This window comes from Agelaius phoeniceus, chromosome 6 (genome assembly GCF_051311805.1).
Source record: "Agelaius phoeniceus isolate bAgePho1 chromosome 6, bAgePho1.hap1, whole genome shotgun sequence".
Classification (NCBI taxonomy): Eukaryota; Metazoa; Chordata; class Aves; order Passeriformes; family Icteridae; genus Agelaius; species Agelaius phoeniceus.
In genome coordinates, this window is record NC_135270.1 from 32,873,759 (window position 1) to 32,889,311 (window position 15,553).

At 34.4% G+C, this 15,553-nt stretch overlaps 1 protein-coding gene across 6 annotated transcripts in view; it reads left to right on the forward strand.

The window, feature by feature from the left end:
- FMN1 (formin 1) overlaps positions 1-15,553 on the forward strand; it is a 176,620-nt gene that overhangs the window by 89,506 nt on the left and 71,561 nt on the right. For all 6 annotated transcript variants that reach the window (XM_077180357.1, XM_077180356.1, XM_077180359.1 and 3 more), the window contains 2 exons: positions 394-544; positions 10,722-10,809. In XM_077180357.1, the coding sequence (XP_077036472.1) occupies positions 394-544; positions 10,722-10,809 (239 nt within the window). The remainder of the gene's footprint in view (positions 1-393; positions 545-10,721; positions 10,810-15,553) is intronic.

A 15,553-nucleotide genomic window follows, 5' to 3' on the forward strand; every position in this document is an offset into this window, starting at 1 on the left:
ATAAAGTTTGTTCACTATTTGTTGATACTGTTTATTTTTATAGGTCTGGATAGATTACTGGGAATTTCTGAAAAAAGCTGATTGGAGTACTTCTAATCCTAGTTGAAGTGGCAGAAATCTCTTGACATATATTTGCACAAGCTGCCGTTATTGCACCAAGAACAGTACAATACGAATGATGCATAGTCTAGCAGGCATGGACTAAGTAGCTCAAACTAATAACTAAAACTCATAGGAATACTTTTGACTCCTTAGAGGAGCAAGGTATAGGAAAGGAATGCTCTGTGTGTTGCTTTGAGTTTAAATCTATCATGGATTTTCATCTATTATGGTTAGATCTATTATAGTTTCTCATAATGTTTAGAATTGTTATTATTACCTTTCCCTTTATAGGAAAACTTCTATGCCAACATTATGGGAATCACTGGAAGAACCTGATATACTTGACACTACTGAGTTTGAATATTTATTCTCCAAAGACACCACTCAGGAAAAAAGAAAACCATTATCAGAGACTTACGAAAAAAAAACCAAGGCCAAAAAGGTATTTATTGTTTCTTTGTCTTTTTTTGTTTTGTTTTTTTCTTTTTCTTTTTTTTTTTTTTTTGTCTGTGTGTGGTACTGTTTAGTCTATTTTGAGAAAACTCCCTTTTAATTTTTGGATTTTTTGTGAATGAGCAAGAAAGAAAACTATGGATTGCTGATTCAAACTCAAATCTCTTGCTTGAGAATGCAAGGCTATTATTTACCTTGGAAAATCCTTTACCTTTGCTAATGAAAGTTCCACATCCTAGTGAGGTAGAAAAAATACTGTACAGGGGGATAGAATTAAAGTTCTAATTAGTAACTGAAAGTGACAGTATTTCGGCCATTATTTGCCCTTGAGCTGGTGTATAATTAATGCCTGTCTTTAGTTACTCCAGCAAACCTCTCTTCTACTGAGATTAATTTTGTTAGAAAAATAAAATTTAAAGCAAAATTTTAAATAAGGAATGCCAATTTTTTTCCAACATAGCTAAGGAGTTGTGTCAAGGAAGGGGCAAGACAATCACGTCTTTGATGGCCAAAGCTACAGGCAGTAGCTGTGTCATTGCCATTGCATTTAGATATGATCCATTACAGAGGCAGCTGGCACTTGCCAATTGGGATGTGCAGATGGGAAAAACAAATGCCATTAGTAGTATTTACTGCCAGAAAAATTCTGGACTGAATAATAATCAATACTGTTTTCCTAAAACAGTGTGATTACATGTCAGAAACTACTGAAACATTTATTGTGTTTTAAATCTCTTTGAGTTGACCTGCTTGGAACCACAAGAGGGCACTTTGCATGTGAGCTGTGCTTGCTACCTTCAATTTTATAATACATAGAGCGTGAAACGTATACATGTTGGGTTTCAGATCTTTCAGAACATCTTTCATCATAAATTCCCTGTATTGTGTCTTAATGCAACAGCTAATGAGAAGTATCAGTAAGGCTGTAGAATTTATAGAACTCAAATTCATGCGATGCAAAAAGTAAATAATTTAAAATGGGGCCTGGATGGGGACATGCTGGCATTTGTAAATGCACACCAAAGAAATAATAGTTACAGTCCTTCAAATATTAGACTAACGTTGGGCATGAACATCTCCGTGAAAAATATTTTTATATATTTTACTTGGCAAATGCTTGAAATGAATGTGATATGTAGCAGCAGCTGTATCCATAAATTCAATTAGTTCGTATATCTTACGTCTTCTTTCTAATATTTATTTTTACATTTCATTAATTTACCTTTTTTCAGAAAGAATTATGTAATAGGAAATAAAGGTTTCTAAAGAACTTTGAAGTATTTAATCACTGTAACTTTATTGGGGAATTAATATGCATAAGTAGTTGCCTTTTTATTTCAAAATCTCAGTAATTAAGGGAGTATATCTACTTCTCCAAGGGGGTGACAGCAAACCAGGTACAGAATTAGGCCTGTATACTGAAAGATGAAATTATGCTTTTCTTTTTCCTTGCTGCTTTGCAAACTAACTTACTTGTTTGAGCAGCGTGATTTTTTAGTGATCTCTCTTGACTTATCCAAAATTGAATTGGGTAGTACTTACAGAACATATTGTTATAATAATATGCATTATTTCTTGTGAGCAACCAGTGTATTTTCATACAAAGACATCCTTTTTATTTCTATCAACGTTTTAATTATTCTGCTTTGTTATTAGAGGTAATAAGATATTTTAAGACAATGGATATTTTACTTAAATTAAAGAAATGAAGAAGGTTCCTTTAAAGTACTGTGGAAAATACAAAAGTAAACCCCCTTAGAAACAAATTCAAAATTATATCTATTACCATGTCTTTGGTTTTGAAAACCGATGGGAATGTGATGATGGTGTTACAAACCATGGGAACTGTAGGGTTTTCCATGAGAATTTACCAAAGTCATGGTCAGTAGTGTGAAATTCCATCATTGGGTCAAATTAAAAATTAAAAATAAATCCACTTTTAGAATTCAAAGAAAATGTTAATTGAGTACAGAAGCATTTTCTTTCGTGTATCCTGTCTTTTCACCTTTCTCAGTTAAATGACTCATAGTAGCAGCTGAATGTTTTTACAGACAGTTGGCCCTCTTAGATGGTCCTGTGTTTCTCTTTGTCTCTCTGAAAGCCCAGATATGTCCAGGCTGGCTCCAGTGGATCAATCTTGGTGGGCTGCAAATGTTACAGTAGTAGAGAGGCATTTTATTTACTTACAGGAGGATTTATTAGTAGATAATAACAGAGAACTCCTGTAGATCAATATAAAACTGTCAGTTTGACTGGTTTCATTTCTGATTTCTCATGCTTCTTTTGGCTCTCAACTTCTCTTGCCTTTTTCCTAACAAATATATCTACTAGGGTTTTAGCAGGAATTTTTTCTTTGCTTCAGTACATAAATTTCTTCTTGTCTGATCTTAAAAATGGTACCACCAATGGTGTCACATTATAGGAAATTGTATAGTCTGGTTAAAGATGCTTTCTACAGACATTAAGAAACGCAAATCTTATATGAGGCTCATCATATAGATTTAGCTGATGCCATGTCGTTATGTACTTAATTATAAATTCCTTTTTCATATTCACTAAAAAAGCCTTCCAGAGCAAGTTATAGGTACAGCGATGAAGCTGGAGTTTGTGTTTGAAATAGTTAAGCTGTTTTATTTAATGATACCTGGTAAGACTGACCCACTCCCTGCACTAACCCTCTTCTCTGCACAAACTATGCCTTATTTCATAACATCTTACACAAACTAAGTTCAGCTTCTTTGGTTTTGAGGGAAATGACAGACCAATAGATGGTGCAGGTCTGCTTATTAAAACATGATTGTTCAATACTTAGCTCCTTGAATGAGAATTACATCAGTGCCTCACAGTCAAGTTCCTTTTTCAATTGGAATTAAGATTTTATCTTTTGAATTAGAGGGTAATTGTTTCTCGTTTAACTCTTTTTCAATTCCAAATAAAACAATATTACTCAGTTTATTCTCAGAATTATTAGTTTTGTGAAACCAGTTGGAATAATCTGTAGGCTTAGGCTGTGAAATGAATACTTCTGTGGAAAGCCTATAGAAATTTCAGTTCTGTTCTTACCCATTTTCCAGGTAGTAGACACTGTATGGTAACACAGATTTAAAAATTCAGTGTATGCTCTGCTTTCTTTTACTTACAGCTGATAGACACCTGCCATTTTCAGCCAGAAATGTCTAAATGTCCTACATAAGCTGCACCAGGGAGATTTAGGTTGGATATGGAGGAATTTCTTCACAGAAAGGGTGATTAGCCTTAGGAATGGACTCTTCAGGGAGGTGGCAGTCACCATCCCTGGAGGTGTTTAAGGAAACACTGACTGTGGCACTCAGTGCTGTGGTCTGGTTGACGTCGTGGTGTTCAGTCATAGGTTGGACTTGATGTCAGAAATCCTTTTCAACCTGATCGATTCTGTGATTAAGATAAATGGAATGGCTGGTCTATTTTCCAGTACCATTTGGCAAGTTATGCTCAGAAGGGAAACTTCTGAGTATATATTCATATTATACATATATATTTATAGTCATATATATTATATAATTACAATATAATAAAATGTTTCATAAAATAAATATTTACAATATATCAATAATATTTCAATATATCATCAATAATATTTCTATTCATGCATATATGTACTCGCTGTCAAAATAGGAGAATACACTGGGGACTCTGTGGACTTCTCTGCTGGTTGTAGTTACTTTGTATTTTCACTTATTTCTTGGATAGTAGAATGCTAACTCTGCAGCCACCACCTATTTGTGAGAGGCTTCAAATGTACTGAAATAGATCCTTCACAAGGCTTTCATGTGTCTGAGATCTCATCTGACAGACAAAGATAAGCACAAAGCTAATGCAATTAACCACAAGGTTAATACGATTAAGAATATTCAGCTATCTAAAAAATAAGATGGGGTACAGCTGGCTGGTAATAGTTCAGCAGAAAGAGTCTTGGCATTATAGTGGCTTACAAGAGGAACACGAATTGTCAAATCATGGTAATACTAAAAATGAAAAGCAGAACTCTGATAGATCAAGAAGTATTGCTTGCAAGACACTACTCAACCATGTCTCAGTTAAGAACTGCATCTACATTTAGGCACTACAACCCTTCATTAAAAATTTGCTAACTGTAAAGAGTCAAGAAGAGGGAGAATGATGAAAAGTGAAGTAGTCTCTAAGGAAAGAATCAAATTATTATGATTGTTTAGTCTAGAAAGGAGAAGGTTGATTGGGACACACAGTGTAAGTGTAATCAAGTGCATGCAGCTGCTGCAAAGAATAATTATGAAAAGCTTTCTAAGAGCAAGGATACTGAAGGAATGCAGAAAAATTTTGGCTAGGAAAATTGTGTTTCTGTATTTGTAGATCTTTAGGAAAGTTTGTTTAGAGTGGTACACATATAATTGATAACTGTCTTGAAGTGCAGAAATGTTGTCTTGTGCAGAATGACATTTCGAGTGCCTTTTCAACATCTTGATTCTGTTAATCAATTAAAAGACATAAAGTTCACCTTCTGCCCATTGTCATATGGGTTGAAACAGCTGGCTATACTTTTTTCAAAAATACTTTCATGATTCCCAAATTTGTTGCATTCATGCCACATAGAAATGGCTTATTGGGTTACACTGATTTCTAGAGGCTTCTGATAAGTATGTGGGGGAAGAAAGAAATGGAAATTAAGAATCTTAGCAGCAATGGTAATACAACTTAAAGGACTGCATAAAAGGTGATTTTACTTATTTTTAGAAATATAATAACTTATTTTGGAAAAATATAGTTCATTCACTTGATGGTGATACAATGTAAACCCCATATAGGCTAAACAAAGGTCGGGTGTACCTTTCTAGTACACAAATATATATACATAAGATTGGAATTTTGTTATTGTAATGTTTATCTGGGCTTAGAAGCTCTGCAAACTGTGTGGCTGCTCATGCTTCTTTGATCATGAAGCCCTTTGGAAAATGTAGCACCTTTGGAAGAACTTGAAGGTTTTTTTCCAATTGTACACCCTCTGAAATAATGCAGGAAACTCTTGTTCTTGCATATTTTCTCTGCATGTATGCAATCTTTCATTTAATGTTCTATTATGTATATGTAGATAATGATATGATATTGTATTATGTAGATAATGATAAAAATTAGTATTCTGAGGTTTTGATATTATGTCTTGAGAATTTAATTTGTTTTTTTCTGGTTGGGAGAATTTACTGATTAGATGAATATATTAGTTATGTCCCAGTATTAGAACAAAATACTATGCAACATATATAAACATTAAAAATATAATCCTTCTGTCATAAAAATGTTTTTGAATTAAGACTAGATGCATTATAATCTTATATGAAGTAATGTGATGCAGTAAATGTTTGGAGTTGATGTCCTTGAAATGGAGAAAAGATGATTGCTGACGTTCCCAGAGACTCTAGGTGGATAAATAATATACAGAAGGAGTGGGATTTATTTCATAGTTATTTTATATTTCTGAAGTGGTTGAATCTGCAGCAGGAAAAGTTCAAATTATTGGAGGAAAACAAAAGTCCCTTAGCACCTGAATATGAATCAAATAAATCAAAGACATTATTCATTATGTATTAACCAAATATTCTGAAATCTTGAAAAAGAGATATTTAAAAAAGGTGTGTTTGCTGCAATTTTTTCCACTTGCATTTTGTAGCTCCATTGCTAGATTTAGCACATATTTTGACATTGTGTTAGTTTTTCCAATATACTTGAGCACTTGTTAGTAATTTATCCTCAAAAACTCAAGTATTTTCTATACTTTTTCAAGAAACAGGATAGTTGGATATTTGTGATGCCACTCTGTCTTCATCTTACAAAAAAAAAAAAAAGAGCAAATGTCAAGTAATTTGTGTCAGGTGTATGCTCCAAATGAAAGTCCATCAATCATTTTTGGCCCTTTAGTGCAATGATTATAATTTCAAAGACGCAGGAGGACATTAAAGATAATGGCTTTTCTGTTGTCTATTATCTCTAACAGACTTCACATAATTATTAACATATGTTCTCATTTACGAAGAGTGTCAATATTTTGAGTGAATTGCATTTTTTTAACTGAAAGGGATATGCCTGTCAGCAAGTTTTTTGTCCATCTAACTAAATGAGGAATTACAATTAATAAATTTTGTGTTTCCGCAAGAAGGGCAAATATTGCAGAAAATGTTGGAAGCTTTGCAGGGGTGAAACACAATGACTGTCTTCAGCTGTCTGCATAAGATAATAAACAGTGTTCAAACTTAAGCAGAAGTACTAAAATGCTAGTGCATGCTCGTCCGAGGCACTCTCACTTTCTTTTTATATTTTATGCTGTGCTGAGAAAAATAATGGCATTCCTTGTTTATCACAAAGCCCTGAAGTCATATAGAATATAGAAATTATCCACAGGGTGAATATCTATTTTGTGGTTTGTCTGATTTTTGCAGTTCTGATAGGAGTAAAAATATTGAGAAATGTTTCTTACTAGCTCATTCACACCTCCTATTTGAACCTGATATATTGCCATTTGTGGGTACTTTAGAAAAAGGCTAAAAGTAGTGGTGTTTTCAAGCTAATAAAATTGTAAATAGTCTTTAAAAATATAAAGCTATGGTTCACTCATATTAAGGAAAACATAGTTAAATTTGGCTCTCCCTTGAGTAGGAATATGAGAGATAATGTCTAGTCTTAAGCTTCTGAAATTTCATTGGTAACTCTTGGATTGTTTATGCAGAATGGCTTGAGGGACATACTTTGGCTTCTTGTGCAGAATATTCTTCCTGTGTTTGCACAGGGTTTCAGCAATCCAAACATGGGTCCAGGCTGTTGATTTGCTGTAAAATTTGGTGAGTGGGAATGGAGGGAAATGCTGTAATATGCAGGACAGCTTTTTAGCTTATGGCTTTTCTCAATAAATTTAAAAATTATGGAAGGAATCCATGCACCACCAGGAGAAGGATTTAACTTTTAATCACTAAAGTAAACTGAATCTCTTCAGATTTCAGCACCACTAAGTGTCCTGGACAGAATATAGGCATTGCAGTTTGACAGAACAGTAAAGTCCGCTGTACAATATTTAATGAAATAAATTTCTGGCTACATTAGAGGAACACCTTCTAATGGGAATGACAGAATAATTTATTAGTGTTTTTAATAATTTTAATAATTTTAATAATTTATTAGTATTATTCAAGCTTTGGTATATCTTCACTTTTTAATTAGATTATAAAGATTTGAAAGATGTAAATGCGACACTTGTGTACAGCAAATCAGCATTAAAAAATAGGGGGAAAAATAGCAAAAATCAAATAATGCTATGGGTCAGTGAAGTAAAGGAATTATCACCAGCAGTCACAATTTTGTCACTAAGCCAGAAGAGGCTACATCCATTACAACAATGCATTCGTAGTCTGGAGAAGCAAAAGGCAGCTGGCAAACCCCACCAGCTGGCACAGCAGCATCAGCTGGCTTGTAGCTGCTTACCTGTCACTGCCAGCTACAAGCAAGTCCCAATATGCTGAGAGGTGATCAGTGATTTCTCTTTTAAAAGCATAGACTAAATAGTTCAACACAGTCTTTACAAACTTTCCTTTTATTTGCCTTATGTTTTTACTGAACTGAAAAAGTGCTGATTTTTTTGTGTCTCCTTTCTATTTGGAATTCACACACATATGTAATTCCCCCTTAGTGACAGAATAACCATCATTTGGGACAAAGTTAGTGTCTTTGAAAATTAATTCTCTATTTAACTACTGATTATATATTTTAACTGCAAAATCTTTCAAGTTCCACATTGATTCTAAAAATCTATGATAAAATTTCAGTATAATACTTAGCATTATAACTATGTGTTTGAAGTAGGTTTATGCTTAATGTAAGCTATTCTGTTGTCATGGTCCTCCATTTTTGCTCTCTGATGAATTAATTATTAGCTTTCAGTTGCTTGGTTGAAGCTATTTTAGGTAGTCTGCATCTAGCTTGATGCCTGGTAATTGTGACCATGTGTACATTTGTCTAAAATGCAAGTGAACATACAGTCAGTTGCTGTTTTAAATCATTAATCTCTGGTTTAACTTTTAAAATTATATAGGGCTTTCTTTAAGGGTTTTCTCACAAATTGTTTAGGTGGGAGGTCTTGCTTAGTGATGTGAGCTAGTCTGATCATGTCTGGAGGATATAGTAGCACTTACAAATACTTCAGTGGAATGATTTCAAATGTCATATTGTCTACAACAGCTGTAGTCTGGAAAGGTTTTGCCTCAAACTAGGCATGTCTAATGGGGTTTATGACAACCTATGAATTTGCCCTGAACAAGGTCAGCTTGGAGGTCAGTGAATGCTGTACAAATTGCATACTGCTCAAACCTGTAATTATCCCTGTAAGAAGTTAATGTGCTGTGGAGTTCAGCAAATTCATGTAAAGCTTCAGAGATGACCATGATAAACCAGGCAGTTACTTACATTTGCTCAGAAGAATCAGTCAGCAGGATGTGATGCTTCCACAGCGTTCAGTTACGTTAACTTGGAGCAAAATCATCTTGTCTGCTTGTGTACTCACGAGATAAAGAGCCTGAATATTTTGTCATTTGAACAAAACACTTTCCACAGTATTAATTTCTTAACATCCATCATATGTGCTGTACCTATAGGCAGAAAAAAATCTCAGGATAGATTTTTTCAAATTTTGGCAGAAAATATGCAGTATCTACTTTAACATAAGTTTATTATTGAGTACCTACAAGAGGGACCTAAAGTATCTGTCAGACCTTTGTTGAAGAGAGCATTTGTTCCAACTTGTGCATGTATTATCCAGTTTCACTACTCTAAATACTAACTTCTCATTTTCATGTGAAAATGTCAGTATCATTTCTCTTTTTCCTCTATTTGTCAAAAAATTTAGTTTTTTATTGATGAGTGACTAAGTATTTTCTTAGGCAAATATTTGTAAATCACATAAAACACAGGAAACATTTTTATGAGTTAATATAAATTTTGTCAGTTAACTGTCTTTAATTTGAGTATGAATAAAAGCATTCTAGGAATAAGGAATAACAATTGTTTTAAGTTCTTACTATGATTATATATCCAAATATAAGTGCCACCTTTAATTTAAATAATAAAATTAAATTTGGAGAAATATAGATTAAATATTCAAATACTAAAAATATAAATTCAGGGAAAACATAGCAATTAGTTTTAATTTTGCATAGGAGTCAGTATTTTTGATAGTTCTTGTACATCAACGCTATGAAGTAAGCCATCTGCTTGGATCAGAACATTTTGTATTTTTGAAGAATTTGTGTCTGTATTGCATTTTGTGATGTGCTCCTGTCATATCTTTCTTATTAAATAAATCAAAATCACAAATACCAATATCCCAGACATTGTGGGAAATAAGTTTTTTACATTTGTAACATCTGAGCAACACTGATCCCTTTCTTTATAAGTAATTTCAACCAGCCAAAATAACATTAAGGTTTCTTTTCCTCCTCTTTCTTCCTTTCCCCCTAAATTGACATCAGAAACTATTACAGTCTGAATGTCAGTGTAGTATACTCTCAAATATCTGTACCCAAATGTGAAAAAAATCCTGAAATCCCTGTGGAGTGTCAACAGTGTGGAATAAGCACATTCAAACATGAGCAAAAGAAATACTTTGAGTAGTGCCCAGTGTTCCAGAAGTAGTGTTGAGAGGACATAAAAAGACAATTCTTCAATTCTTCTTGTTCAGGAATTGATTCTTTGCTGAAAAAATAGACGTAAGACTGTTCACACTAAAATGTAAACTACCAGACAAACTAAGGAACTTGTGGTGTACTCAGTGTCTTTAATAGTTCTTATTTGTCATTTAAAGAAAAATGGGGGGAGAAACATATTCCAGAATAAATATTTGATGTGCTTTTTTCTTTTTCTATGTAACAGCATCCTACAAGTAAGAGGTGATGTTCTTTGGTAGAACTGGTGAGAATTCAGTCTTAAAATTAATTTGTTAAGGTGCGGAGCACAAAGATGAGATGATGGTCTTACTACCACATTTAGTTACTATAAGGGTTTGATGTTTGGAGAAATATTGAATTCAATTCACAAATTAGCTTCTGTTATAAAAGTGACTGAATCCTTTGTAGAGTGTTCCCTTGATCTCAGATCATTTTGCATCACCTTTCTAGATTATCAAATTGCTGGATGGAAAGCGATCTCAAACTGTAGGAATTTTAATATCGAGTTTGCACTTGGAGATGAAGGATATTCAACAAGGTAAGTATTTCTCTCACACTTACTGTAATATGCATGGATATTTTATCATAGCCCTCAGATATTTTCTCATAGCCCTCAGTATGTGTATTGAATAGTCTCCTAAACTACCAGAAGAATCATTCTTCCAATATATTCCAGTTTATGTAAAAGTTTCACCTAAAAACTAGAATCAAATTTAGGTACAATTCTTTCTGTACCTTTACAGTTAGCATAACACTTTCAGAACAGTGTTTCCATATTCCTCCCCTGCAGTTTTCCCTGCTTTTTCTAAAGCAAGTCGTCCACCAACAGGAATTAAATGGAGGGCTTATGCATAAATCTTTCAGGCTTCAAGCATGCAGTCAGTATTTTTTAATATTTACATTTTGCTTCATTAACAGTTTAATAAGTACATCCCAAACTGATGTTACCATGTAAGAATCAGAAAGAGAATTACTGGATGGCATTTTTCAAAGCATAGGACTAGTCAGTTGTAAATTCCATTACTGGTAGAAATTATTTGAGTTTGCCAATACAACTGTAGAGAAATACAGATTTTTCAGAACACTGGGGTGATTGAGAGTCTGCTTATGTTCTGGATTTAAAAAGATATTGTTTAAGGATATTGTTTATTTCTTTTTCACATTAAGAAAAGGAAAATATTCACCATTTAAAACAACTGCTGGAACAACTCAAGTTGATGTCTCCTTTTTTGCTATTGTTTTCCCTCCATCACATGCAAATACTGGGTAGGGTGTTGAGATGCTGCTGGCATTGATTATTATTAATTTCAAAAGAGCCTTTGAGCATCTAGCACTTTAAAAGCACAAGGGCTTACAGATGTCTCTTGGGATGCAGAGGAATAAGGAAAAGAAGGAATAACTTTGTGTCTGCCAGTATTGTGTGAAAGGTATCATAATGAGATGGAAAAAACCCACTATTACTAAAGGTCTAAATAATTTGCTGGCAGAAGTGTCAGCAGCACAGGAATAGGATAGAAGCTTTATTACAAAAACTGGGTAATAGTCTTAAGAATCTTCAGAGATTGGTTTTCTTTTTATTTTCCATGCCATGACATTCTACTAAAATAGAGCATCTCTATCTCTCTCGGTTGTTCACTGTACTTACGTAGCTTTTGAAATATTCTGGCCAATTTATACCAACTCTGAGAAGTCACAATGACCCAAATATCTGGGTATATATCCAAGAGCATTTTTAACTTGAGGCACCATTGCGCTTTTGAATCACATGTATCAGTTGTCCCCTTGTCTGTGTTTGCATTGCAGAGCAGTCTCAGAGTGCACAAACATGCTTCAGAATCAAATTACATTAGAAGATTTGTAGAAGATTTAGGAGCATGCCATCAGTCTCCATGTATAGCAGTCTCTAAATTCCCCAGGATAAGATCAGAGATAGTTAGAACTCCCTGAAACACGTATAGTATGAACTGTTGCTGTCTACACATCCATTTTTAAAGACTACACTACTTGCAGTTGTAGATGCAGCTAATGTAGTTCTAGAAGTTTAATGAAAACTAGACTGTTGGTAGAAGAAAGACACCAAAACAAATGCTGTCACTGAAGAAAAGTTTAGAACTCATCGCCCTTTCTTGTCTGAGGTAGCAAATGACTGGCCTGTCACCACATGTGTTGCTCAAGACAGCAATAGGATATGCTGCCTCTTGCTCATGGAAACAGCTAGGAGCTACCATCAGGATTTCGGAATATCATTAGTGGAACTTCTTAAAAAATATACTAACAAGGCAGTCTGACTGATTCTAAGCAAAATCTGTGTGCAGAGACTATCTAGGATGAAAAACCGGTTCACAAAACTCAGGGAAAACATTGTTCTGTAGAGAGGACCTTTAGAAATGTACATTACTCTGAAAACAACATTAGAATTATGCTTGTTTCTCTTTTAATGTCCGTTTATTTCATAGTATTTTGTGTAATTTAAATCTGTGGGCAGTCCCGCCTCCCAGCAGACAAATTATTTGAAGACTGCTGTAGTCAATGCACTGGATGAAAAAAATTCATAGTAGGCTAAATGGTGCATGACAACACCTAACCAAAAAAAGCATGTAATCATTGGGTCATGAATGTCAACTTTTTTTTTTTTTTTAAAGAGGAGTTGCAAAGAGCTACCTCTAAAAACATGCAGATTAAGCACTCATCCCTTTTTTCACGCCAATTTCCATGGCGTAATTCAGTACATGAAAAACAGGGAAAAGTTCATAGCCTTCAACCACTTACAACAGAGAATGTAGAAGTCTGAAGCAAAAGAAAGTCAGAAATGAAAAAAAATCTAATTTTTATTTCAAATTTTTATGACCATGTCTGTTGTAAAGTCATGTACAAATGAATGTATGGTCTATGTGTGATGTACTGCTTAGTCTACCTTAGGTAGCAGTTATAGAATGCAGGTAGAGAATTCTCAGATGAACTGCCCTGTGCAAACAGATGCATGCAAAATTGTAGAGAAGACAAAGGAGTAACCATAAGAAAAATTGCATCTTCCTTTAAAATAGTGTGAGATTTCTGCATCCATAGGATTATCCTCTCAAGTCAAAGTACATAGCTTCACAGCATATTCTGTAGATAACTCAGCAGAGCAAAACAAGCAAGTGACCATATCTGGCATCCAGATGTTTGAGTTTGCATTTGATAATACGCCAGCCACCACACTTCAGGAGGGGGATCTCCCACCCATATTTGTTTAAGAGAATAAAGTTCATCCTTTGCAGATAAGTTTATATCCATACTGCTTCTGAGTACAGTCTAAGGACAAGAGAGCGTAAAACTAAGTAATTATTTTGGGTACTGTTGGTGTTATATGATGCACAGGGAAAGTTAACATTGTCGTGCTGCACCTGTCCTAAGACTCAGCTTTTTGTACAGTGGGAAAGAACAAATCCAGGTATTTTGGTGTTCTGAGCACTGATGAATCTGGTGCTGGTGAGGGCAATAAAGTTTTTTGTTAGACCGCTATTAATATAACTCATTTCCTGAGCAGAAGAAGCAGGCAGAAAATCTGTCTAGCTCAGTATGCTATATAGGATCTGTATATTGAAAAGACAAATAGCAGTAATCAAATTGTGCATAGGTTTGAGATTATTTTTAAGGCTGCTTCTCTGCATTTTTTAAAAACCTTTATAAAAGGAGATGAGGAATAGCAGAGATCACTTGTTAGGTATGCTGTAAGCATTCCCACTTAAAGAAGTAATCTCCATTTCATATCAATCCATTTCTGTCTTTTCCTATCATTGTTCAGCTGAAATACTACAACTTGGGACAAACTTGTGGACCAACACTATTTATGTGGTTTTGCTGTTGAAATACTACAACTTGCTCTACAGCAAGGTGTTTCAATTTTGTTTGTAATGGGAAATGCTGATTATAGCTGTATGTGAAAATACTGTGTGGGTCATTGTCCCAGCTTTTAACAGGGCAATATTCCTCTCACTGAGAGAATTCCAAAATAGTAGCTGGCAATAGCAGTGCACTGGAAAACACATGATAATACTCCTTTCTGCAGTGTATGTCGTCTGTACTGGCTTTCCATGAGCTACTGAGATCCTTGTTCAAGAGTTACCTGGCAAAGTTGTGAGGCAGCCCAGATGAAAAACTTTTAGTTACAGAAAATAGAATGTAGATAAAATGTAGATGTCTCATGTTCAAAAGAGTGATTATCCCAAATCCCTCCCTACATTCATGGTACCTGCATTTTGCCACTAAAATTGTAGAGCACCAGAAGTTCTTCTTCTTTACATTGGGGAAATATTTCACTGTCAAATATTGCTGATTGCTGTCAGAGCACATTAACTAGATGGTCTGCTGGTATATATGCTGGTATATTTTCCATGATATTAAATCTTTGAGATGTGGTGGATCACATCAGATGCACAGTTAATAGCTTTTTGTACTCTTTGTGGTAGTAAAGTGCAGTACGTTCCCTCCAGAAGAGCTGCAGACTTTGCTACTACATTTACCAAAACCATGGTAGCTGTGCTGTAGTACTACAATGCTGACTGAATATAGCCTGTATGAAATGAGGAGAGCTTAACATTTATCCTTAGCATAGAGATTATTTCTAATGCTAAAAGTGACGCATCTGACTCTTTTCCTTCAACTTTGTGATTTCCCCTTCATTTCAAAATCTGGGAGTAAAAGATTGGAAGAATGTGAACTGTAGATTAACCCAACCAGACTAATGATCAGTCTAATAACCATTCTGATTCAGTATTATATTTCTAGTCATCCTGGGTTTGCTCTAATAAGAGCACACAGAAGGTTTATAAATAGATTTGCATTGTCTTAGTTCAAGTTATGTGTTATGGCACATCTAAACTGTTGTTCCAAAGTTTTGTGACTTTCCCACCTACCCAAAATATTACATGTATGTATTCTATATATTCTGTATACTATGCATCAAGTATAAAGATAGCTGCATACCCGTCTCAGAAGTTGGGAAACTATTTTATTTAAATTAAATGTTTTTCTCTTCTTTTGGGAAAATTCACAACATATATTTTTGTTAATCTGTTTTGGATATCCATTGCATGTGGGTAGGTTAACATTAGTGCCAGAATCTTTTGTTCATGACTTCTTGCAGGATTTGAGCTTTCTTAGTCATCTAAGCCTCCGTTGTGCCCATGGTGCTTCTTTATTAAGTATATTTTTTTGGGTTGCGTGGCAATTAATACTGGAGAAAACCTTTAAATAAGTTGATAACATATCAATTTGTCAGAAGTAAACCAGAGGGATTT